This window comes from Artemia franciscana, chromosome 1 (genome assembly GCF_032884065.1).
Source record: "Artemia franciscana chromosome 1, ASM3288406v1, whole genome shotgun sequence".
NCBI classification, from domain to species: Eukaryota; Metazoa; Arthropoda; class Branchiopoda; order Anostraca; family Artemiidae; genus Artemia; species Artemia franciscana.
Window position 1 is genome coordinate 9688176 of NC_088863.1, and position 26717 is coordinate 9714892.

At 36.5% G+C, this 26717-nt stretch overlaps 1 protein-coding gene across 3 annotated transcripts in view; it reads right to left on the reverse strand.

The window, feature by feature from the left end:
- Positions 1-26717, reverse strand: part of LOC136025188 (basic helix-loop-helix ARNT-like protein 1) — a 353837-nt gene that overhangs the window by 290129 nt on the left and 36991 nt on the right. For all 3 annotated transcript variants that reach the window (XM_065700994.1, XM_065701018.1, XM_065701002.1), the window contains one exon: positions 14009-14175. In XM_065700994.1, the coding sequence (XP_065557066.1) occupies positions 14009-14175 (167 nt within the window). The remainder of the gene's footprint in view (positions 1-14008; positions 14176-26717) is intronic.

Sequence of the window (26717 nt, forward strand, 5' to 3'; positions counted from 1 at the left end):
TATCTTACGAATAGATGATCGGATCTTAATAAAATTTTATTTTTAGAAAGAATTTATGTCTCAGAGCTCTTATTTCAAATCCCGACCAGATCGTTTGACATTGAGGGGAGTTGGAGGGGGAAATCTTGGAAAAACACTTGGAGTGTAGGAATCGGGATGAAGCTTGGTGGATAGAATAAACAAATGTCCTTGATACGTGATTGATAGAATCGTACTGAATTCACTCTCTTTGGGGGAGTTGGGGGGAGGGGTTCAATGATTTGGCGAGTTTGGTGCTTCTGGAAGTGCTAGGACGACGAAAATTGATAGGCGTGTCAGGGAGCCTCACAATTTGACTTGATAAAGTCGTTTTCCCAGATTCGACCATCTGGGGGGCTAAAGGGAGAGGAAAAATTAGAAAAAATTAGGTATTTATAACTTATGAGTGGGTGATCGGATCTTAATGAATTTTGATATTTAGAAGGACATCGTGACTCAGAGCTCTTATTTTAAATCCTGACCGGCATTAAGCCTCTTATTTTCCTTTTTAAATCAATCTATTGATTCATACAATTTTGTTAGAGCTCATACCATATGATCTCTTGGCTCTTAGCTCTTCTCGCCTCGTCACAAGTGCCATATGAGCTCTTAGCTCTTGTTATATTTGCTAAAGAATTTGAAACATCCACACACACCCCATACATTTCTATGAATTTAAGCATTGTTTAGGTATTAATTTTTCCATTACACTTAGTAGGGGAGCGTCAAGAGAAAGTTAAGGAGTAAATAGGTTCCAAGATTACACTACTGAAGCCTTTTTGCAGTTGATTTGCATTTCGTGTTTCTGTATTTTGATATTAATTTAGTTTTGCCTTTTTAATCTATATAGTGTTCTTTTTAATTTTTCTACACGTTTTTCTTCGTTTTGTGCTGAGCACTGTGAGGTTGTGAAGAGGTCTCGGCTGAAGCAATTGCACTATCTCTGGTTTTTTCTTGCCCAAGTTTTTCCTTGTTTTTGGTTCTACATTTTTTTTTCTCCATCCAAGCCCAAAAGATGAATGCAAAACTTCCATTAAAATCAAGAGGGTTGCTCTAGTTAATTTACCTTGCCAGAAACGCTGCCGAATCAGTTTTTCGAATTAGGCAATGTTTCTTATATTATTGTAGCTTTTAACTGCAAAAGTAAGATTTTAATTTCATAGTGCAACTTTTTTCTTCGTCGTTAGCGGGGCATTGGAATATCCATAGAAAAAGGGCTCACTTATTTAAAAGCGGATTCAGTTCATTTTGGTACCATTTCCGGTGTGGAATAGGCTTGGAAGAATTGAAAGGGCTCCTCTTCTATATGGCCCCATGGCCCTTCAACATTTTTCATAAATAATCTACTAACAGAACTAGTGAACTAACAGAACTACTATTGCAACATCAGAAAGCTGTTTAAGGTCTCATTAAAAAGATAGTTTTTATATGTACGTAATTTTAAATTGGTCTTGATAACAATTAAAATCTTGATTTAAAGCTTATAATTAAGTTTCCACTAACCAGTGGAACTAGTGGACGCAGAAAGAAGATCAAGGAAAAAAAACTCAGCAAGTTACAAAAACTCTCGTTACATGGCATGCTACGTTTAGGAGGGAACATTTGAAAAATTATTTAATTTTATTCTTTCTTATGCAACAATACTTGTGCAGGTTGCATCAGCGAACGATGGAAAACAACGGAGAACAAAAATAAATAAAAAATTAAATAAGGACAGAGAGAATATTCAAATAGGTAAACATTGAGATTTAGTATATAGCATCAATTATGTACCTACTCTTATACAAGTTTTTTTTGCTCATTTCCACCCCAATTTACTCCGCATTTGAAGTGCTGAGTAGCAAAACAGGACTAACAGTTAGACATTAAGGTTTATTAGATAGTAACAATGATATACCGACTTCGAAACGAAGGAGGGGAGGAATACCTGGCTGACCCTCCTCCCTAGTATAGTTTTGTGTTTCGAAAAAGCTGTGTCTTAAACACAACAACAATATTAGGTATTTTGTCACTAGTAGCCTAATACTCCTTTTTTTCCTTTTTTCCAATATGTGTTATTTCATATATTGTATGTATTTATTTTTCCCTGCCTTTTTTTCTTCTTCATAAATATTTACTTATCTTTTACGCTCCTTGAACATGAGGAAGATAAATAAACGAAGTACAATTTTGCAACTTAAAAATCCATAATTTTGCAATTATTGTGTATTTTAGGGCTTGTTTTCTTTTATAACTCTTTTCTTAACAACTATGTACGATATTTAGTAAAAACTAGAGAAAACTTAAAATTAAATGAAGAAACCTAACGAGGGTAGTTTTCAGCTAGGAATAGCCTATTAAGTCTATTTAAGCCTAGGAGTGGTCTATTTAAGCGGTATTTATCAAGAAAGCGGAAATAGATATTAATGACTACGCGAATCTTGATAAGTGATCATTGTATAGATATTCAGGGCACTAGCAAAGAAGGAACAGCTTTCACTACAGATCCTTGAAGAAAATCTGTCCTTTCGTTAAAAAGAGATTAATTCGTTAACTAATTTATTAAATTCAGTTTAATTAAATTTAACTAATTAGAATGAATTAAATCAAATCACTTCGAAAACTTGTCTCTCGACGGATAGTATTAGAAAAACGAATTTTTATCTAGAGTTGAAATATAACTGATTGTTTCAACGTCTTTTCTGAGAGTTGTGGTAAGTTTTTCTTCAGTCATTTTTTTCCTTCTGTATAAATTAATTCGACATTTTTTCTTTATTATTTTTTTTTCGTTTGTACTAAGGACGGCCAAACAGAAACATTTCTTAAATTATCTGCTTTATCTTTTCGTTTTACGTCATTGTTTTAGAACTTATTCACCTCTGCCAAAGAATTCGTAAATCTAGAATATAAAACTGGCACTTATGTATTATACAGCTAACGCTCAAGTTTACGCTGTGTAAAACTTAAGAACAAACCGGTTTCTTCATTAGTTTCTTTCGGCTCAGTATGAGACAAAACAAAGACAAGTGACTGAATAGATGGGAAATATATAATTTGGGCTATAATTTGCATATTAGGGGGGAGGGGGGAGTATTTGGACAGTTTGAATTTAAAAAATAATTCTTACTTCATAATATGCAGAACAATTGTACCTAACCCATTTCGCATGCACACTTGCTATACGCCATCATCCACCCCTACAGGTGCAAATATGTAGCCCAACTTTGTTTCTAAAGTCTTAGATTTGCATCATGTTTTGCAATATTTCATTGAGATTGAGCGCCAAAGAAACAGGTTCTAATTAAATGAAGCACTTGAGCGTTTGCAGTATAATACAAAAATATGATACCATAAAACTTATTTTCATGTACCCGTACCCCTCTTGTCTCCCTCTCAGCGACCTCTCTGTGGTAATTCATTCATTTGTATGAATGAATTAATGAATTTTATTACCGCATAATATAGCACAAAGACACTAAGCAAGGTATGGTAAAAAGAAAAAGAACTTAATCATGATAATTTACAGAAAACATAGCCAGCACACAAAAAGTAACTGATAACATTCCCGAACATTTACACAGACCAACAGCTAATACAGTCATACAAATAAATATTTTAAATTAGGCTACAAAACTTAAGTTCCTCACTTTCGTACAAAATTAAATGGTACTTTATGAATTGTCGAAGAGAAAAAAAAAATCCATAAAGAACTTTTTCCATCTATCTTATAAAGTTCCCGGGGAAGTAACGACAAATCCGAAACACAAGTGAGTTTTTTAATATCCTTTAAAGGATATCGTTCGTTTCCAAGAATCAAAGATTTTATTGGGAAAACATGCAATAATATAAAAGATGTAATTAAAAAACATCTTAAAATAATCCAAAAGATGTGATTAAATGCAATTGTATGGTTAAACCTACGACATTATGCACTAGACCCCTTGAATACGTCAATGGTATTAAGGAGATGAACAAAACCAGACCATCAACCCAAAAACAATCATAAATTGTCTTGTATTTTGAGGGGGTTTCTTATTCAAATTATCTAATAAAATGTATTGTTTTACTATTGCCCCCCTCAAAACAATCCTTTGTACATGCCTACTGAAAGAAAGAGAAATTTCAGAAAAATAAATTTAAAGCACGCTCGAGGATTTAACTTCTTGGATAAGATTATTCCTTTTATATTACAATTATTTTTTTTATTTCATATTTGTTTATTTATTATTTATATTCTTTTTATATTATTATTTTATTTTATCATTTATTTTATATTTATTTTATTATATTGCAATTTCTATATTACATTGCCTCGTTTTACTTTAATTTATGTAACAAAACATAGTTGACGGCGTTCTTATCAAATTTCTTGCAAACTTTATATTGTTATAATAAGAATAATTAATTTGGCCCTACAAGAAACATCAAGAAATAGTGGAGCAATAAATTTTTAGAAATTCAACAGACAAAATACGAACCGAAACAATCAACTACATAAAAGACAAGGGATAAGACCACGAAATCACTAAAACTTTGTAATGACAGACATGGTAAGCCTCTCCCGTAACAGCGCCTGTATTGTCACTACTCATATAGTCAGGGTTTTTACGGCACTTGGTATCTACCAAGTGACATGTAGCGATCGCAAATTCTGTTGGTCGGTCGGTCTGTCTGTCTGTCTGTCTCGGTTTTAATAGTTTAGGCACTTCCAGGTAAGCTAGGACGATGAGATTAGGCAGGCGTATCAGGAACCAGACCAAATTAAATTAGAAATTGTTGTTTTCCCGATTCGATCATCTGAGAGGAGTGAGTGAGTGGACGGTAGATCGAAAAAATTAGAAAAAATGAGGTATATTTAACTTACGAACGGGTGATCAGATTTTGATGAAATTTGATGTTTGGAAGAATATCGTGCCTCAGAGCTCTTATTTTAAATCCCAACCGGATCCGGTGACATTGGGGGGAGGAAGTTGGGGGAGAACCTAAAACCTTGGAAAACGCTTAGAGTGAAGGGATCGGGATGAAACTTGGTGGGTAAAATAAGCACGAGTCCTAGATACGTGATTGACACAACCGGAACGGATCCACTCTCTTTGGGGGAGCTGGGGGAGGGGATTAATTCTAAAATATTAGAAAAAATGAGGCATTTTTAACCTACGAAGGAGTGGTCGGATCCTAATGAACTTTGATGTTTGGAAGGATATTGTGTCCCAAAGCTCTTAATTTACATCCCGACCGCATTCGGTGACATTGGGGGGAGTTTGGGGAGGAACCTAAAATCTTGGAAAACGCTTAGAGTGGAGGGATCGGGATGATACTTAGTGGGAAAAATAAGCACAGATTCTAAATACGTGAGTATCATAGCCGTAACGGATCCGCTCTCTTTGGGTGAGTTAGGGGGAGGAGGGTTAATTCTAAAAAATTAGAAAAAATTAGGTATTTTTAACTGACGAAGGAGTGATTGGATCTTAATGAAATTTCATATTTAGAAGGACCTCGTAACTCAGGTATCTTATTTTAAATTCCGACTGCATCCAGCGTCATTGGGGGGAGGGGGAACCTGAAATCTTGGAAAACGCTTAAAGCGGAGAGATCAGGATGAAACTTGGTAGGAAAAATGAGCACAAGTAAAAGATACGAGACTGACATAACTGGACCAGATCCGGTCTCTTTGGTGGAGTTGGGGGGAGCAATTCGGAAAAATTAGCAAAAATGAGGCATTTGTAACTTACGAACGGGTGATCACATCTTAATGACATTTGATATTAAGAAGGATCTTGTACTTTAGAACTCTTATCTCAAATCCCGACCTCATTCGTTGACATTGGAGGGAGTTGGAGGGGGAAACCAGAATTATTGGAAAACGTGAAAATCGATGTATCTTACGAATGGGTGATTGGACCTTAAAGAAACTTGATACATAGAAGAATCTTATGTCTCAGATGCCCCATTTTCAATTCGAATCGGATCCGGGGACATAGAGGGTTGGAGGGGGGAAGAGAAATCTTGGAAACCGGCAATCTTGGAAAACGTTTAGAGTGGAGAGATCAGGATAAAACTTGATGGGAAGAATAAGCACAAGTTATAGATACGTGATTGACATAATTGGAACGGATCCGTTCTCTTTGGAGGAGCTGGGGGTCGTTAATTTGTAAAAATCAGAAAAACCGAGGTATTTTTAACCTAAGAGCGGGTGACCGGATCTTAATAAAATTTAACTTAGTGTGGAAAACTCTCAGGAAGGATAGAATGTTAGTTTCACTTCAGAGAAAAAAAAACTTAAATTTACAGCCTGGTATATCAAACTGATTTCCTATAGATTTGAAAAATTAAGTTTAAACGAAAGGTACCGTACCTGACATTTTATAGTTATTAGACACAAAAATAAATTGATTAACACAAAATATAACGATATACAAAAAAAATTCTTAAATTTAGGGTAGTATCTATAGGCTAATGTTAAAACATTTTTTTTTTTTGTTATTACCAAGATGAAACTCTAGACTTCTATAGATCTAAGGAGTGGCAAAACAACCCTTATTTGCTATGATTCATCTTCATTTTCACTTTGGCTCCCTTTTATTTTAATTTCTGGTTGTTTTATGTTCCGTTTCTTCCTCCGTAGCAGATTACAAATGTATCGGAAGACACAATCCGATTCCAATTATGTTTAACATTTAACACCAATTATTTAAATTATTTCAACATTTATTATTATTTATTTTATTATTATCCAACTATTTTAAAATTTAATCATTCAGGACCATTCCCTAAATAATTCCTGAGCGATAATGGGTTGAAAAACGTACATGTCAATACAGAAGACGTACGTGTCAATAGAAGTCCAGCAGGTATGGGAAGCAGTGGTTTTGGATGCGATCAAGGGCTAAAGGGCTACACTTTGGGCCCGTAAACCAGTCAAGTAACATTACCTTGTATAGAGTTTATTTCCAACAAGATTTAATATGACGACCATTAGTGAAGTAAGTACTTGATATCACTCGATTTTAGACTTTTATGTTGCAGTAGTAGTCTCATGTTTGTGACAAGCAAACCCAGAAATCCTTATATACCACATTTTGAGGAGATAAAATACCCCTTCAGAAACATGTATTTGATTTTATATTCTTATAAAATAAATAGAATTCATTAAGTTTAATGTTACTCATCAAAAGCTACAAACATGGAAAAATATGCCTGGTTATCAAAAAAGGGGGGAAAACCTCAATATACTAACGATTCTAAATCAAAATGATACCATCGAATTCAGCGTAGTAGAGCATACTGTGAAGGTTTCAAGCTCTTATCTGCAAACATATGGAGTTTTGTGTTTTTTGCCGGAAGAAAGATCACGGATACGTATTTATTTGTTGTTGCTTTTTCCCAGGGGTTGGCGCATCCAATGGTCCTAGAAGATTGGGAGAGGGCTCATTCATACGAAAATTAAAAGTATTAGTGCCCTTTCTATGTGACCAAAAAGACTAGAGAGCAACAAGCCTTCCTCTTCCGTTCTTTTCCCCAAAAATCATCCGATAAAATTTTTTAAATAGCCATTGTTCAGCATAGCTGAAAGATTAACTATACCTCTGGGGATGACAAGAACCCCGCCCCACCCCCCCCACCCCCCAGCAGCTGGGGAAAGGGCTATAAGTTACGAAACTTGCCCATTGTTCACAAATTGTATTTGATATTGGGAAGTATACAAACATTTTTAAGGGGAGTGGGGATATGTGGGGGATGAATTTTCAATGGGGAGAATTTTTTATGGGAAGGGAAGTTTTCAGCGGTATTTTCTAAGGGAAATTTTGCACGAAGGAAATTTACCAGAATTCCTTTCCGAAATTCTATTTGTTTGTCATACTTGCCTTTTTTTTTCGACCGAATTTTACATGTGGAGATGATCCAAGAGAATCTTCCGGTAGAGATTTTCAAGGCGATTATAATTGTCTGGAGGATATTCCCGTCGCAGGGGGGGATTCCGCTGGAGAAATTCTCCATGGTTAAATTTTCCGACAGAGTAACTTTCCGAGGGAGAAGGGGGGGGGGTAATTTCCGGGGAAAACATTTCACAGGGAGGGGGAATTCCGGGATGATCTGAAAATATCAGAAAACAAATAAAGAAACAAGTTTTTTCCAACTGAAAATAAGGAGCAACATTCAAACTTAAAACGAAAAGAATTGATTCCACAAGTTAGAGTGACTGCCTTCTCCTCAATATCTCGCGTTTGACGCTAAAGTTTGACTTTTTGTTCCAATTCTTTAAGAACAACTCCTGAAACGCAAGGGCTGTTTAACTAGAATTAGACACTTTCTGAAAAACGTTAGCTTGAAGGCGAGGGATTGAGGATGGGGCATCCCCCACATATGCTGAATAATTTCCGTTCGTTTCAAGTTTTAATGTCACCCCATGCCTTTAGTTTAAAAAACTTGTTTGTTTTTTTTTCAATCGCAATATTACCTTCACATTCGTAATAAACAGGCCTCAAGGATGACTGTAAGAAACGAAGATGGTTCGCTGCATAAGAGACCATTTGCCACGAGGTTTTCAATTAAATCGCTAAATAAACAAGTTCTTCAACAAGCCAAGGTTATATGGTATGTCCAATTCGAATGCATACTTAGCTAGAGATAAAGATATAACCTAAAGTATTACTAATAGTAGTACTATTAACAACGGTTTACTTCAGCGCCAAACTGCCTGAGGCCAACATTGATACGCACGCTCTCTTCCACCCATGCCAATTCAAAGCTTCACTTGTTACCCCCTTCAATGAAACCCCATTGTCTTTAGATCCTTCTTTATGACCTCTTCCCACTCCATCCGGGGACGATCCGCTTTTCGTTTGGCACCAGTTAGATGGCCAAAAACCGCAATCTTGGGCAAGCTATCATATTTCGTCGCTCTAGCCATCTTACTTTACTTTAGACCTCATATTATACAGAGACATTGATGGCCAAAAGAGCGTCGACAAAGCGCCTCTATTCGTCCCGAAGATGTCCCAGGTTGTGGCGATGACTTCCCATTATGGTATTAACAATGTCTCAACCGTAATCAGATCTCAATCAAAAGTTCGCCGTAAGGAGTTTCTTAGAAGATATCAACTTCTTCGGCCATCTGGTATCCAATCATGAGTTGTCCGAGGAAGGCTGACCTTAACATTTCTTCGAATGCACAGGCATAATCATTATCTACCAGTCATAATTTATTTTTTTCTTTTTTATCTGCGGCCCTAGTTGTCCCAAAGTGGTCAGAGCTAGAAACTGATGCGTAGTTTCTGTTTAAACTGTGCCCTGTTCGCAAATGTGCGAACAGGGCAGTGCTTCCACTTCTACTTATTTTGGCAGTAGAATACTTGTTTTTGGGCTTTCCTCCTTCCAAGTATAAAATATATTGATCTACTTACTTTCTACTTATTTTTGGAGGCTTCAGTTTTTGTGCCAGCCAATTATTTGGTTTTGATTCCGTTGAATTAAAATCCTACAGGACTAATGTTTTATAGAATGAAAGGGCGCAATTGCCTTTAGCAGTAACATCTTTGTCGGCAGCGGAATCTTCAGTATATCAAGGTAATACAATTCCCAAAGGGACTGACCTGGAAGCAATTTGGTTTATTTCATAACCTGCTTATTATCGTAAACACTTGGTGCAGTCTTTAAGGCCATTCTGGCCATTCTGGCTAAAACTTCCATTAGGCCATTCTGGCTAAAACTTCCTGAATTAGTGACGTTTTGTTCACCAGTTTACTATAGTGTCAGCAGCTACAGAGCCATTGGGATGGTGAAATATGGAATCCCAGGTTCCTCTTCTGCTTCCCCCCACCTCCAGCTTCCTCTTAGATCGAGAGAATGGTAAATATATTCTGTTTTTATCATTTTCTACAAATGAATAACTTCAAATATAATGGGCTGATTTTCATCACGTGCACATCAGCATCCTCTTTTAAGGTGTTTTATTTTTTTATTTTTTCTGAAGTAAATTTATCAGAGAGTTTTTTCGCTTTTTTCAAAACTGTTAAAAGCACGTCCGGACACGCCACTAAATGGAATGGCGGAAAAGTGAAAGCGGGAAAATAGGCCGTGAGTACCTGCTTTTCCATTTCCATTTTTCCACTTTTGAAATTCCCGTTTTTGGGGGTCCAAAGGTCCCTAAAAACGGAAAAGTGGACCAAAAGTTGTGAGTCTGGACGGACGTTTCCTAAAAAAAGTAAAGCAGTAAATTTGAAACTGGTCAGCCAAGGCTTGTATTATCTGTTTCTGTCTATCTCTGTCGGTTTCTGTCACACCATTCCCCACCCATTCTCATTTCAACTTTTCCACTTTCATGGTTGCAGCAGTAGCTACAACCTAGTAAAAAGCGAAACACAATCCATAGTAACCGAAAGTTGAAAAACCCGTTTTAAAAAACTGCCAGGTGAAAAAAATTGTCATCTGACCCTGATTTAGGAATGATAACTATTATTTTATTTGTATTAAAAGTAAAAGTTTATTGGGAAAATAAATTTATGGTGATTTCAAATAAAAGCCTGAAACCCTCAAAAATGGTGTCAGATCAAAGCAAAAAGTCTACCATTTGAATCAGCATGGTTAAAAGCCTTGTAGAGAAGAATTAAAGCTCCCCATCTTGAACAACAAGGAAAATTACTTTTTTATATGGGTAGCATTGATCGGTCTCTCTCGTTTACCTGGGCTGGCAGGTTACCAGAACATCATAGAGAGATTCTTAATGACTTATTCAAAAGCTATTTCTGCTATCTAGCTGCTTTTTATAAATTCCACCACCTGCTACTGCTATATGGCACTTTCAGATGATAAAATGACAGTTTTTGTGCCATTCTCAAGGAGTGAGGCTACCAGAACATCGTAGACAGATTTTTAATAGCTCATATAAACATATTGCTCTTATATACATTATTTCTATAAATTCCACCATCTGCAAGTTCCAAATGGCACTAAAACGGTACTTTTGGTGCCATGTCTCAAGTGGAACAGCTGGGGCTAGTGGGGTATCAGAATTTTTAAGAGTGAATTTTAATGGCTCATTTGAAACGTTTTGCTCATATCTATGTTATTTTTTTTTACCAATTCTACCATCCGTAAGTGCCATTTAGCACTAAAAACAACACTTTTGGAGACACTTCTTAAGTAGAAAAGCCTGGAAGTATCAAACAATATCATTTTAACAATTATGTGCCAAAACCCTTAACTGGAGTGGTCCTACTACCACCAATAGATTCAGTTAAATTTTTAGTCATTGTTCTGTTAGTAGAGCGCTGGGATTCAAATCAATTTCTTGCGTTCGATTCCTGCTTGGATATATTTTTGATCACGGTTTTGTCCCACCTATGTGACTATTATTCAGATAATTCACTATTTTTTAAATGTGATACACATGCACTTAATTTTTAAACTTGTTAAGTATTTTGAATAAAAGGGGAATACAGGTCTTCCAGTCAATGGTTTGCAACAACATCCTTAGTAGATCGCTAGATCCATACCCCAACCAATGGTGTAATTTTGACAAAATCTTGGGGGTGTAGCAAAGTTGGAGCCAGCTTTCCCAAATCTGGAAAAGACAGATAAAACTGAAAATTGAGTCATATAGCAATAAAAAAGCAATACTAAAGAAAACTGACCCGCTTCTGTGGATGCTTGAATTATGCAGTCAACAACCTCACAAACTTACCAAAGTCTTTACCAGGGCCTGACCTACTGAGTAAGCGTGTTCTACGCAAACAGAAAGTGGCAAACGCGGTGCGTCAGGCAGTTCGACCAAAATTCAAGGAAGACTTAGTCGACATGTTGAAAAGTACCAATTTTCTATAACCGTGGATGAAACCACGTACGTGTATGCTGATAAACAGCTGGCGATTTGTGTCACTTTTGCTTATGGTGCTTTAGAGACAAAGTTTGATGTGCTCGATATATTTTCTTGCCCAGACAGTAATGCAGAAGGGATATTTGGCAAACTAAGCCAATGTTTGTAATCACCGGAAAAGGAAGGCGTTGACTTACGGATCTGGGTCGGCTTTTGTGCAGACACAACTTGCTCTGTGATGGGCTGTTGTCATAGTTTGTCAACGCTCACCAAAACCATATATCTTCGAGTTGTGGCAGTGAAGTGCTCGTGCCATCTTGCCCATTTGTGCGCTCAATATGCCTGCAAAAAGCTGCCTAAAGGACTTGAGGATTTTTGCTGAACTGTAACTTCAAATTTTAGGCACAGTGCCAAGCGAGTACATGTAGACGAGCAATTTCAAATAGTCACCCAAGTCCCTGAAGGAAAGTTTGTTGCTCTTGCTCCTGCACGACTGCTTTTTTCATCAAACTATAAGAGACCTGCTGGAGCAATGGGACGCCTTGAATCTTTACTGAACGGATTTAGTAGTCGAAGACCTGTTGCATGGTAACAACCAGATTTTATCGACGTTATGGATTCCTTATAAGTGGGTATTGATGAAGTTTGTAGAATATGCTTTTGCAATATTCAAAGAATTTAATACGCTTTTTCAGAGTGGGGCGCTCATTTTTTTCAAGTTGGAAAAAAAAGTAGAATCTGTAGCGAAGACATTATGTATAAATTTCCTTGCTGCTTCTTACCCAAAGCTTGACCAAGTGTATCTTGGGTTGAACGCCAAAGTCGCCTTTCAAATTTGATGTCTGATACCCAGTTCGTCGAAAGCAGCGAAAAAGTCGAGTAAGAGTCGAGTGAAAAAGTCGGTCGAAAAAGAGTATGACTAGGTAATACTACAAAGAAGCAATAACACAAACTCGGAAAAGATTCCATTTGAAGGTGAAATATGCAAGTTTTTTGAGCTTGTGAATCCGTCTTTTGCTCTTCCAGGAGAAGCTAAAACTTGCAACCTTTTTTCACATCCTTTGGACTTCCTTCGTGAAAAAATGCAAGCATTGAAAGGGAGTACCGAAAATGGGCTTAGCATTCACCACAGATGGCATGGATTGTGAAAGTGTTGACCAAGTTCTGTTCTGGAAATTCGCCGTAAGTGTAAAAACACCTACTGGTCGTAAGAAGTTCGAAAAAGCTTTGAAAGTAGCCAAATTTTAATTCTATTTGTAATTTCCAATGCCTCAGTAGACAGAAAATCGATTAAGACTGAAAAGTGCAATCGGCTAGCCAGTGTAACCTTTTGAACCACTCATCAGACGAAGTGCGGACTAAAATGAAAAAAGCGGTCACAGCCACACGGTCATTGACGATTTGCTTAAAAAACGTTTGAGGCGGGTTCAATCCAGCGTGACAGCGTCAGAATGCTAAAGCCGATGTTTCCTCTTCAGATTTGAAATGTGAAGCAATGTTTTGAAGTGATTTATAGCCGGAAAAAATTGAAATATTTTTTGGTTCTATCACATTTGGCTTAGCAAGCCAGTATGTTATCCGATTTTATCCCAATCGATTTCTGTGTCGGTCTTACAATTAGAGTAATTTATTTGACAAAATCCTTATGTGAGCCTCGGAAAATCTAATTTCTTATTCAAATTCTTCAAGCAATTCATGCATAAACTACTTATTTTCTACTTATATTTGAAACTGTCTCTACTTCCAATCTATTTATTTTTGGGCTCGTCTACTTCTTTCTACATCAAGCCGAATGAAAACACTGGAGCAGGGCTTTACGAGACATAGTTTCTGCAGAAGATTGGAAAAACTGGAAAACATTTTACCGTCTTTTCGACTTCTGCTGGTTGGTTGTACAAGAAAAGTCTTTGTTTGGAGAGGGGGGGGGTGTATTAACATCAAAAATTACATTTTGATCCTAATGCTTGAGAAGTAAATGTATCGAAAATCACTTGGCTAAGGAAAACTCCGTTTTTAGAAATCTTACTAACCTTCGGCAATTCACAAAATAAGAACTCAAGCAGGGAGACACGTAGGTGGTGGGCCTCTGCCCCCTCCCCAAAATCCTAGATTGTTTCCCAATTCCCGCTTATCTCTATCTGAGATCAGGGGGTATTTTTTAAATCAGTTTTTCAAGAAAACTAAAAAAAAACTCACTTTGGTAGAATCGTAAGTAGGATGCTGCTAAACGAAGAATAGACGTTTTGTCCAATTTGCGCGGAGCCTGTGCAACTGTTGGGACAAGGGCGCTCAACTCGTTGATAAAACCATTCAGCTTGTCCCGTCTCTGCTTCTCCGCAATATTGCGCATTAAACGACTGGAACTAAAAAAAAGGAAGCATTCAATATTTTGTTTTACTCCAGAGTTAGCATGTTTTATCAAACAGTTCGTGGTAACAACTGTAGTAAGAAGCGACCCGGCTTAATAGTAACCGAAAGTGTAAAAAACGGAATTTTTATACCAATATACATCAAAAGAATCGAACATGCTGATTTTAAATATACAAATTTCATCGAGCTCAGTTATACCCATCAAAAGTTATGAGACTGAGAAAATTTGTCTTATTTTCGAAAAAAGAAGAAAATACCCCCCTAAGAGTCATAGAATCTTAACGAAATTTACACCATCAGATTCAGCGTATCAGAGAACCCTGCTGTAGAGGTTTCAAGCTCCTCTCAGCAAAAATATAGAATTTTGTATTTTCTGCCAGAAGAAAGATAATAGATGCGTGTTTATTTGTTTTTTTCCCCAGGGGTGATTGTATCGACCCAGTGATTCTAATATGGTGCGAGAGGGAACAATTTAATGCAAGTTAAAAGCTCTAGTGCCCTTTCTAAGTGACCTAAAAATTGGAGGGCAACTAGGCACCCTCCCATGTTCATTTATTCCCAAAGTCAATGGATCAAAATTTTGAGACAGCTAATTTGTTCAGCATAGTCAAAAAATCTAATAACAATGTTTTTGAGGACGACTTAATCCCCAACAGTTCCTGGGGAAGGGCTGCAAGTTATGAACTTTGCCATATCTTTACATATAGCATTAGTTATTGGGAAGTAAACAGACATTTTAAGGGGGCATTTTTATGTCAGTGAGGGGGGGCGGAAGGAGGGGGTTACGTGAGACGATCTTTTCATGGAGGAATTTTTCATGGAGGAAGAGACTTTCCATGAAGGGGCTGCTAAATTTTCCATCGTTATTTAAAAAAAAAAACAATGAAAAATTAAATAAAAACAAGTTCTTTAAACTGAAAGTAAGGATCAATATTAAAACTTAAAACGAACAATAATTTATTACAGATATAAGAGGGTTCGTTCCCTCCTCAATGCCTCGTTCTTTACGCCAAAGTATTTTAGTAATTTCAAAAGAGCTATTTATTCTAATTAAACGGACTTTGTGGTTAAGGGGTCATTCTTAAAGAATTGGAACAAAATTTGAACTTTAGCGTGAAAAGCGAGGTACTGACAAGGGGGGCGAACCACCTTGTATACGTAATAAAAGTATTCGAATATAGAAGTTCGTTACGTAAGTTAATTTGTAAGTTGCGTATATTTATTGCTAATAAAAACGTTCGTAAATGAAATTAAAAGTTCTAGTGGCCTTTTTAATTAACCATAAAATTTGGAGGGCAACTACGCCCCCTCCCCCGCCCCTTTTTGTTCAAAATCGTCCAATCAAAACTTTGAGAAAGTGATTTAGCCAAAAAAAAAAGTAAACTTAATAAGCAAATTTCGTTTTAATTATTCATGTAGAATTAAATAAATGCAGAATTAAATACAAAAAAGATTTTTTTTACTGAAAGTAAGGAACGACATTAAAACTTAAAACGAACAGAAATTATTCCGTATATGAAACGGGCTGTCCCCTCCTCAACACTTCGGTCTTTACGCTAAAGTTTGACTCTTTCTCACAACTCTACTTTTTAAAACAATAAAAACTTTGGCGTAGAGAGTGGGACATGAGAAGAGTGGGACTTTGGCGTAAAGAGTGGGTCATCGTATCGACCAAGTGGTCCAAGAGTGTTGCAAGAGGGCTCATTCTAACGGAAATGAAAAGTTCTAGTGCCCTTTTTAAGTGACCAAAAAAATTGGAGGGCACCTAGGCCCCCTCCCACGCTCATTTTTTTCCCAAAGTCAACGGATCAAAATTTTGAGATAGCCATTTTGTTCCGCAGAGTCGAAAAATATAATGACTATGTCTTTGGGGATGACTTACCCCCCCCCCCCACAGTCCCTGGGGGAGGGGCTGCAAGTTACAAACATTGACCAATGTTTACATACAGTAATGGTAATTGGGAAGTGTACCGACGTTTTCAGGGGGATTTGTTTGTTTGGGTGTAGGGTTCAGGGGAGGGGGCTATATGGGAGGATCTTTCCTTGGAGGAATATTTCACGGGGGAAGAGAAATTCAATGAAAAGGGCGCAGGATTTTCTAGCATTACTATTAAAAAAAAAAAACAATGAAAATATAAAAATGAAAAAGTTTTTTCAATTGAAAGTAAGGAGAAGCATTAAAACTTAAAACGAACAGAGATTTTTACGCATATGAGAGGTTCTGAATATACTTTAGCATAAAGAGCGAGGTATTTAGGAGGAAATAAATACTTCGCTCTTTATGCTAAATTATTTTTAGCGATTTCAACTATTTATTCTACGGCCTTTCTGATTCAGGGGTCATTCTTAAAGAATTGGGACAAAACTTAAGATTTAGTGTGAAGAGCGAGGTATTAACGAGGGGACGAATCCCCTCATATATTTAATCAAAAATATAAGAATACTAGCTGTTGGGGTGGCGTTTTGCCCCCCCCAAGCCCCCTCGCGCGCGTAAGTCGTTACGCGCCATATTAGTTACGCGCCATTGTAGTTGTGTCCCTGTGTCCCACCTGTGAATATATATATATATATATATATATATATATATATATATATATATATATATATATATATATATATATATATATATATATATATATATATATATATATATGTGTGTGTGTTTTTAACTACGTAAAACATGCGAATATACAACACTCTTCGCTGTCCCATTGTCTGTGCATATAAATAGATTGTCAGGTTTACTGACTCTTGAACATGCAACATATAATTGTCCATGGGAAAAACAATCCGTATTCAGATCTATACCTCATTATTCTAATGATGTGCCCCTGTGTCCCGGTCGTCATTTATATTCCCTGTGTCCCGGTCGTCATTTGTGTCCCGGTATTCCAGTTTGTAATTTCTCTTTGAGTGTCCCGGTCGTCATTTATATTCCCTGTGTCCTATCCCGCCTGTGCCCCCGGCGTCCCCGTTGTAGTTGTGTCCCTATGTCCCGGTCGTCATTTATATTCCCTGTGTCCCGGTCGTGATTTGTGTCCGGGTGTCCCAGTCTGTAATTTCTCTTTGAGGTTCCCGGTCGTCATGTATATTCCCTGTGTCCCGGTCGTCATTTGTGTCCCGGTATGTAATTTCATCAGTTGACAAACATGACGTCAGTCGACAAACAACTTCATGACGCATACAGCTCAATCCTTATAATGACGTCAGTCGGCAAACATGACGTCACTCGACACACACACACACACACACAGACAACTTATTTATATATATATATATATATATATATATATATATATATATATATATATATATATATATATATATATATATATATATATATATATTTATATATATATATATATATATATATATATATATATAGATAAAAATTTGTTACGTATGTTAATTCTTAAGTTACGTATATTTTTTACTGATAAAAACGTTCGTTAAAAATCAAAAGTTCTAGTTGCCTTTTTAAGTATCCGAAAAATTGGAGGGTAACTAGGCCTCCTTCACTACCCCTTATTTCTCAAAATCGTCTGATCAAAACTAAGAGAAAGTCATTTAGCCAAAAAAAGAATTAATATGCAAATTTCATTTTAATAATTTATGTACGGAGAGCCAAAATCAGACATGAACTAACTCAAAAACTTTTAGAAATTAAATAAAAAAAAACTAGTTTTTTGAAATGAAAGTAAGCAGCGACATTAAAACTTAAAACGAACAGAAATTACTCCGTATATGAAAGGGGCTTTTCCTCCTCGACACCCCGCTCCTTGCGCTAAAGTTTGACTCTTTCTCGCAACTCTACTTTTTAAAACAATAAAAAACTTTAGCGTAAAGAGTGGGGCGTCGAGGAGGAAAAAGTCCTTTCATATACGGAATAATTTCTGTTCGTTTTAAGTTTAAATGTCGCTCCTTACTTTCATTTCAAAAAACTTGTTTTTTTTATATTTAATCGCATCTAAAGAAGATAGCAGCAATATCATGCAAAATCGATAGATAATATATATATATATATATATATATATATATATATATATATATATATATATATATATATATATATATATATATATATATATATATATATATATATACATATATATATATATATATATATATATATATATATATATATATATATATATATATATATATATACGACTGTATACGACTGTGACTGGATGCGGTCATTTTTTTTGAACGGAGGGGGGGATCTGCAACTTCTACTACTGACATAACTTCAGAAGAGCAAGAACCAGATCAGTAGCCTCATTGGGAGAGACACAGTGATTACCCACCCCCCCCCCCCCCACAAGATTTTGAAAAATCCCTTGAAACAATATATTGCACTTTTTTAGGTATATTTGTTCAATATTATTCATTTTTTTTGTTCATCTTCATTAAAAGAATTAATCCCCAAAAAGACTTTTAGGAATTGACATCACTGCACTAGCTCCGGGAATTCTCAGAGTTGATAAAAGCTTTACTGCAGAAGGTTGTTGAGCCTTGTTTCAGGCCACCGACATCCAACACGGAGTTCTACACGGGATACTTCCTCATCAACGCGCCGCTCTTTACGCTAAAGTTTGACTCTTTCTCTCAACTCTTCTTTTTAAAACAGCAAAAAACTTTAGAGTAAAGAGCGGCGCGTTGATAAGGAAGCAGCCCCTTTCATATACGAAGTAATTTCTGTTCTTTTTAAGTTTTAATGTCGCTCCTTACTTTCAGTTAAAGAAACTTATTTTTTTATTTAATTTCTGAACGTTTTTGAATCAAAGCATGTTTTGATTTTGGCTCTCCGTAGAGGAATAGTTAAAACGAAATTTGCATATTTATTTTTTATTTTTTTTTTTTGGCTAAATGGCTTTCTCATAATTTTGATCGAATGATTTTGAAAAAAAAGAGCGGAGGAGGAAGCCTAGTTGCCCTCCGATTTTTCGGTTAATTAAAAAGGCAACTAGAACTTTTAATTTTTTACGAATCTTTTTATTAGTAAAAAATATACGGAACATATAAATTAGCTTACGTAAAGAACTTTGTATTCTCATATTTTTATTACATATATGAGGGGATTCGCCCCCTCGTCAGTACCTCGCTCTTTACACTAAAGCGTAAATTTTGTCCCAATTCATTAAGAATGACCCCTGAATCACAAAAGCCGTAGAATAGATAGTTGAAATTACTAAAAATAGTTTAGCGTAAAGAGCCGGGTATTAGGAGGAGGTGAACCCCTCATATGGGTAATCATTTCTGTTCGTTTTAAGTTTTAATGCTGCTCCTTACTTCCAGCTGAAAAAAAAAACTTTTCATATTTATTTTTTCATTGTTTTTTTTTAATAATGCTAGTAAATCCTGCGCTTCCTTCATGGAAATTTTCTTCCTCCTACATGACAAATTCCTCGATGGAAAGTTCCTCCTGAAAACGCCTGTACACTTCCCAATAACCATTACTATATGTAAGCACTGGTCAAAGTTTGTAACTTGTAGCCCCTACCACGGGGACTGTGGGGGAGTAAGTCGTCCCCAAAGACATAGTTATAAGGTTTTTCGACTACGCTGAACAAAATGGCTATCTCAGAATTTTGATCCGTTGGCTTTGGGAAAATAATTAGCGTGGGAGGGGGCCTAGGTGCCCAACAATTTTTTGGTCACTTAAAAAGGGCACTAGAACTTTTCATTTCTGTTTGAATGAGCCCTCTCGCAACATTCTAGGACAACTGGGTCGATACGATCACTCCTGGGAAAAAAAAAACAAAAAACAAACAAACAAACGAACAAAGAAATAAACGCGCATCCATGATCTTCCTTCGGGCAAAAAATACAAAATTCCACATTTTTGTAGATAGGAGCTTGAAACTTCTACAGTAGGGTTCTCCAATACGCTGAATCTGATGGTGTGATTTTCGTTAAGATTCTATGACTTTTAGGGGTGTTTCCACCTATTTTCTAAAATAACGCAAATTTTCTCAGGCTCGTAACTTTTGAGGGGGTAAGACTAAACTTTATGAACCTTATATAATTAAAATCAGCATTAAAATGCAATTCTTTTTATATAGCTATTGGTATCATTTTTTTTTTCAAATCAATAGGTATCAAAATTGGTATCCATTTTTTAGAGTTTTGGTTACTATTTAGCCGGGTCGCTCCTTACTACAGTTCGTTACCACGAACTGTTTGATACTATTCGGGCGCATTACAATGAGTAACCCGCTCAAAACACGCTTCAAACCAGGTGCCTGAAAACACAACGTTGATCTTACAAAGCGACTTTTTCTATTAAATGGACGTCCTATAGCTGATAATCATCTAGACGCCGTTTCTAGACTTTGTTAGTACCACGCCGAACTAAATTAAAAATAAAACCCTTGCAACCACTTCTATTAGATTAAGGAAAAAATTATTTTTTTTAACAGAAAGTAGAACCAACATTGAAACTTAGAATGAAAAGAGATTATTTCCTATATGGAGGGGGCAGCCCCCTCCTCAACCCCTTGCTCTTTACGCTACAGCTTTAACTACTTTGGAATCATTCATAAGGAATTGGGACAAAAAGCCAAACTTATTTTATGACATGTTTGATAATTATAAGCCCCTTTAGAACATCATTTTTTTAAGTCAACTTTTAAAATAATAGATTCTCCCGTGTCTTCCTGACTCGAAAGTTAACTTTCAGGAGAAACTGCTACACCTTCCTTTAATTTCCATGTCTGAATTTCTTGACCCTTCAAAAAACTTTCTATTTTTTCATTAAAATGTTTGCTTTTATTCAAACTCTTTCCCTGTCCACAACTCTCTAAAAAAAATTCTAATTTCGTATGGCCAAGAATATACAGCCAGGTTTGTAGTTGACTCTGGATTATGATTAAACAAAAAAACAAGTTTTTTTAAAAGAAAGTAAGGAGTGACATTAAAACATATAACGAACAGAAATTACTCCGTATTTAAAAGGGGCTTTTCCTCCTCAACACCCCGCTCTTTACGCTAAAGTTTTTTACTGCTTTAAAATGTAGAGTTAAGAAAAAGAGTCAAACTTTAGCGTAAAGAGCGGGGCTTTGAGGAGGAAAAGCCCCTTTCAAATACGGAGTAATTTCTGATCGTTTTAAGTTTTAATGTCGCTCCTTACTTTCATTTAAAAAAACTTGTTTTTTTTAATTTCAGGACGTTTTTGAATTAAAGCATGGTTCGATCTTGGCTCTCCGCACATAAATAATTAAAACGAAATTTGCACATTAATTTTTTGGGGTTAAATGTTTTTTCATAGTTTTAATCGGATGATTTTGAGAAAAAAGGAGCGAAGGAAGAGGCATAGTTGCCCTCCAATTTTTTGATTACTTAAAAAGGCAACTATAACTTATAATTTTTTACGAACCTTTTCATAAGTAAAACATATACGTAACTTACGAATTAAATTACGGAGCGAACTTCTATATTCGTATGTTTTTATTGCGTATATGAGGGGGCTCACCCATCGTCGATACCTCGCTCTTTACATTAAAGCTTGAATTTTGTCCCAATTCCTTAAGAATGACCCCTGAATCACAAAGGCCGTAGAACAAATAGTTGAAATTACTAAAAATACTTTAGCGTAAAGAGCGAGGTATTAGGAGAAGGTAAACCCCTCATCTGCGTAATAATCTCTGTTCGCTTTAAGTTTTAATGCTGCTTCTCACTTTCAGTAGAAAAAACTTTTCATATTTATTTTTTCACTGTTTTTTAAATAATGCTAGAAAATCCTGCGCCCTCTCCATTGAAAGTCTCTTCCCCCATGGAAAGATCCTCCCCGGTAACCCTCTACCCTCAAATATCTCCCCCAAACCATACAAATTCCCCCTTAAAACGTCTGTACACTTCCCAGTAACCATTACTATATGTAAACACAGGTCTAAGTTTGTAACTTGCAGCCCCTCCCACGGGGAGTGCGGGGGAGTAAGTCGTTCCCAAAGATATAGTTATTGGGTGTTTCGACTATTTTGAATAAAATGGCTATCTCAGAATTTTGATCCGGTGACTTTTGGGAAAAATGAGCATGGGAGGGGGCCTAGGTGCCCTCAATTTTTTTGGTCACTTAAAAAGGACACTAGAACTTCTAATTTCCGTTAGAATGAGCCCTTTCGCGACATTCTAGGACCACTGAGTCGTTACGATCACCCCTGGGTAAAAAAAAGACAAAAAACAAATAAACACGCATCCGTGATTTCTCTTCTGGCAAAAAATGCGAAATTCACCATTTTTGTAGATAGGGGCTTGAAACTTCTACAACAAGGTTCTCTGATACGCTGAATCGGACGGTGTGATTTTCGTTAAGATCATATGACTTTTAGGGGGTGTTTCCCCCTATTTTATAAAATGAGGCAAATTTTCCCAGGCTCGTAACTTTTGATGGGTAAGACTAATCTTGATGAAACTTATATATTTAAAATCAGTATTAAAATGCCATTCTTTTGATTTAACTATCCATTTTTTAAAGTTTCGGTTACTATTGAGCCTGGTCGCTGCTTACTACAGTTCGTTACCACGAACTGTTTGATTTAGTTGACAGGTTTCTAGATATGTTATGTTACAATCTCTTTCCGTGGTAAATTAACCAATTTTCTTGATAACTTACCATGTTATCTGCATATATACTAAGTTTATATAATTTCATTAGATTAAGATTACATAGCTGAATTTATTATTGTCTTAAATAGTGAAACCAGTCTAATGTGAAACTTATATAAATCGGAAAACCGGAGATATGCGGAAACATATTTGGTTCCTACAAAAAAAATATAAACACATGTAATGTGGAACACGTGACTAACGTAGAGACGAAAACTTTGGGAATAATAAACTAGCGGTTTATGGTCTGAATAATGCGGAAGACTCTTCGGGAAATCAACATACATTCTCATGAAAGGTCGTGATTTTAACTTCTTCAAACAACCCCCTACTTCTGGCTCGGTTTATGGATTGTTTAGCTTCACTCAGAAAACCAAGAAACAAAGGACTCACTCGCTCTTTTCCTTCCCTAATTATTCTCAGTATCAAATCAGTTGGTTTCATGATACCTGGAGAACCTGAAGATTAGACACACGCAACGAATTCGTACTTTTTTAAACTTGATGATTACTTCGCGGATATCAGATGAGAAGTCGATATTCCTGCTCCCCAGGACGAACCTGAGGAAGACGACAATGACGAAGACCAGGCCGAGGAACTATGAGCAACAACTTCCACTGAAGCTGTTTTTTTATTATGTACCCTTCAATTTCTCATCAAACAGATCGTGGTAACGAATCGTAAGTAAGGAGCGACTCGAATTAGCAGTAGCCAAAGTCTCGAAAACGGAGTTCTGATAATAATAGATATATCAAATGAATTGTTCATTCATTCATAACCCAAAATAGTTAAGCGATCTTTATGACAATCACGCAATTGCATTCAGCATACGAGGAAATTCTGATGTAGGTGTTTAAAGCTCTTAACTATAAAAATGTGGAACTAAGTTTTTTTGGCACAAGAAAGTATCGAATGCGCGTTTATTCGTTCGTTTGTTTGTTATTTTTCCTAGGGAGGATCGTGTCGAACCAAAGGTCCAAGAATATCAAAAGATAGCTAACTCGAAAGAAACCCAAAAATTCTAGTGCCCTTTCAAAGAGACTAAAACATTGGAGGCCCCCCTCTACCACGTGTCTTTTTTCCTTTAGATGTCCAACAACTATGCCCCTGAGGATAATATTGCCCCCACAGTCCCTGGAATAAAGGCTGTAAAATTAGAATCCCTCAATGCAGTTTAAAAAGAACCCTACCCCGATGTGCTGATGGAGTTGCTAACCCCTCGTATAGGTTCTTTGGATAAAACGAGAACCCTGTCCCAATGTGCTATTGGAGACATTAGATCTCTTTCAAGCATTTAGAATTATGTAATCATTTCCGGTTGATAAGAAAATTTCTGGAAACATTATTATCTGAGGTTGGTTTAACAAGTATATTGTTCAATAATTGAAGTGAGTATGAAGTGACATGATGTCTAGTAAACGAAGTTTTGCTATGGATCATAATATACAATTGGTAGGGATCTTTTTGTACTATAATGGTATCGAGCCAATTATTGATTACTAATAATTGATTATCACTACAATCGGCCAGGTATTATTATTTCAATTACCGGACTAGCGCATGATTTTGGGTCCCCATATTCCCATCCAGGACCCTATGTCCTTCACCTGGACCCCGAGCCCCCAGCCAAGGCCCCGAGTTCCCCTCCAGGGTTCCATGTCACCCTACAGGTCCCCAAGTCCTGTTCTAGGGCTCCAATGTCCCCACCAAAAGTGTTACCCCCATAAAAAAAATTAACGGTAATTCTTCAAACTTTTTTCCAACTCTTAAAATCACATTAAATATACTTATAACAACGAAAAATCACTTGTGAAATGTGAGGCGCCAAGTTTTCAAACAGTTGTTGGTTACAAACGAATTGGAATGAAAAAGGAGCTTTCATACCAATAGATATATCAGAATAATTGCCCCTTTATGCTGATTTCAAATATTTAAATTCATTAAGTTTAGTCTTACCCATCAAAGGTTACGAGCCTGAATTTTTTTTACTGATTTTTAAAAAAAGGTAGGAACGCCCCCTAAAAGTCAAGTGATCTTAATGAAAATCATACCATCAGATTCAGCGTATTTTTGCCAGAAAAAATATCCTGGATTCGTGTTTTTTCCTGGGGTAATGGTTTTCACCCAATGGTTATAGAATATTGGAAAGAGTCCAATCGAAGGGAAAATAAAAGTTTAGCGCTCTTTTTAAGTGACTGAAGAAATTGGAGACCAACAAGGCCCCCTCCCCCACACCTTTTTCTCAAAATCGTCAGATCAAATTTCGAGATAGCCATTTTGTTCATCATAGTTGAAAGGTCCAACACCTGCCTCTGGGTATAAGTTGACCCCCCCACAGACCCAGGAGAAAAGTCTCCAAGTTTTAAATGTATTCATTGTTTACGTATAGTAAGTAGTAGTGACCACCCTTCAGGTCCAATGACAGGTCTATCCCTCCATTCCATGACAGCCCTAGTTTCAACCGCATCCCTATTCCACCATTCCATGACAGCCAGCAGGTGCATGTTACGTCATAGGGAATGTTTTCTAAGAGACACGCGTGCATTTTACATCATAGAGGGTTTCTTTATTTTGGTTGTTAACCTAATAAGGTTTGGTTGTTACGTAATGGGCTGTAGTCTTAAGTGAATTAGTACATTGATTGGAAATGACGCAATCTCGCACGACATGCTAGACTTCAGGGAACCGTTTGGAAATACCCACTAGTAACTGAAGAGAGCATACATGTTGGTGTTACGTGATGACGGTGCCCACGTGGGTGTTACGTAATGACGATGTACATGTAATGACAACGCACACGTTGGATGTTACACAATGACGGGGCGCACGTGGATGTAATGGCGTCACACATATGAAATGTACTTAATGGAAGTGTACATGTAGGGTGTTATGTAATGGGAGTGCAGACGTAGGGTGTTAGGTGATGACGATGCACACGTGGGATATTACATAATACCTGAAAAGATTTGATTTCCTCTGGGACATCTTTTTTTCAAAATGTTTTTTCCTTCGGGATTTTGTTTCCTTTCAAGGCGTTTTTTTTCTTTCAAGACGTTTTTCTCAGGGAACCTTTATATTCCAAAGGTGTTTTGTCCACATTCAGATTCGAAAGGGATTCCCCCTCAATAGAACTGTGCCTTGGACATGTGGACTATGAGGGTATTTCTGACATTTTGATTCGACTAATAAATTTTGCATGATAATCAATTGTACCCAAGGAAAACCCCTGTTCGCGCATACTAGAATGATTAAGGTATTGATTGCGTGTTCACATATAACTGCAATAATTGACTTTCAGAGGGAAAAATTGATTACTAGAAATTGATTAAATTCTGTATGCACCTGCATGTCGAGTAATGCTTTACAGAGTGTTATCAGATAGTCTTTTTTATAGTCTTTATAGTCTTTTTATAGACTTCTTCAAACACATGGCTTTTTTCGGTCAGTTTCCTGCAAAATTTTCGCTGACAATACATCCATCATTTAAACTTAATAAAAATATCCCCATTAACGTTTCTTCTGATGACTTCTAGTAATTGAGCTCAGCGTGGCACAGGCTCCCCGAAGACACCCTTCTACCGCATATTATCACAACTAAGGGGTTTTCAACCATTTTTCCTTCAAAATAGATTTATTAAACTAAAAAATAACCATTGATTTTATTAGGAAAGCGGAAACTTGTTATTTCATTGCTAGACTGTGATTTTTCACCAAAAGTCCAAGCCTGTGACACTCAATGGCTTGCAGGCATTATCAGACATATGGGATTTTTCGGGTATTTCCCTGCAAAAATATTCGTTTAAACTGAAACTGATCAGTTATACTAAAAGAAAAATCCTCGTTAACGTTTCTTCTGATGACTCCTAGCAATTGAGGCCAGAATAGCATAATGTACCAGACCCCCCCCCCCCCTCAATGACACCCTTAC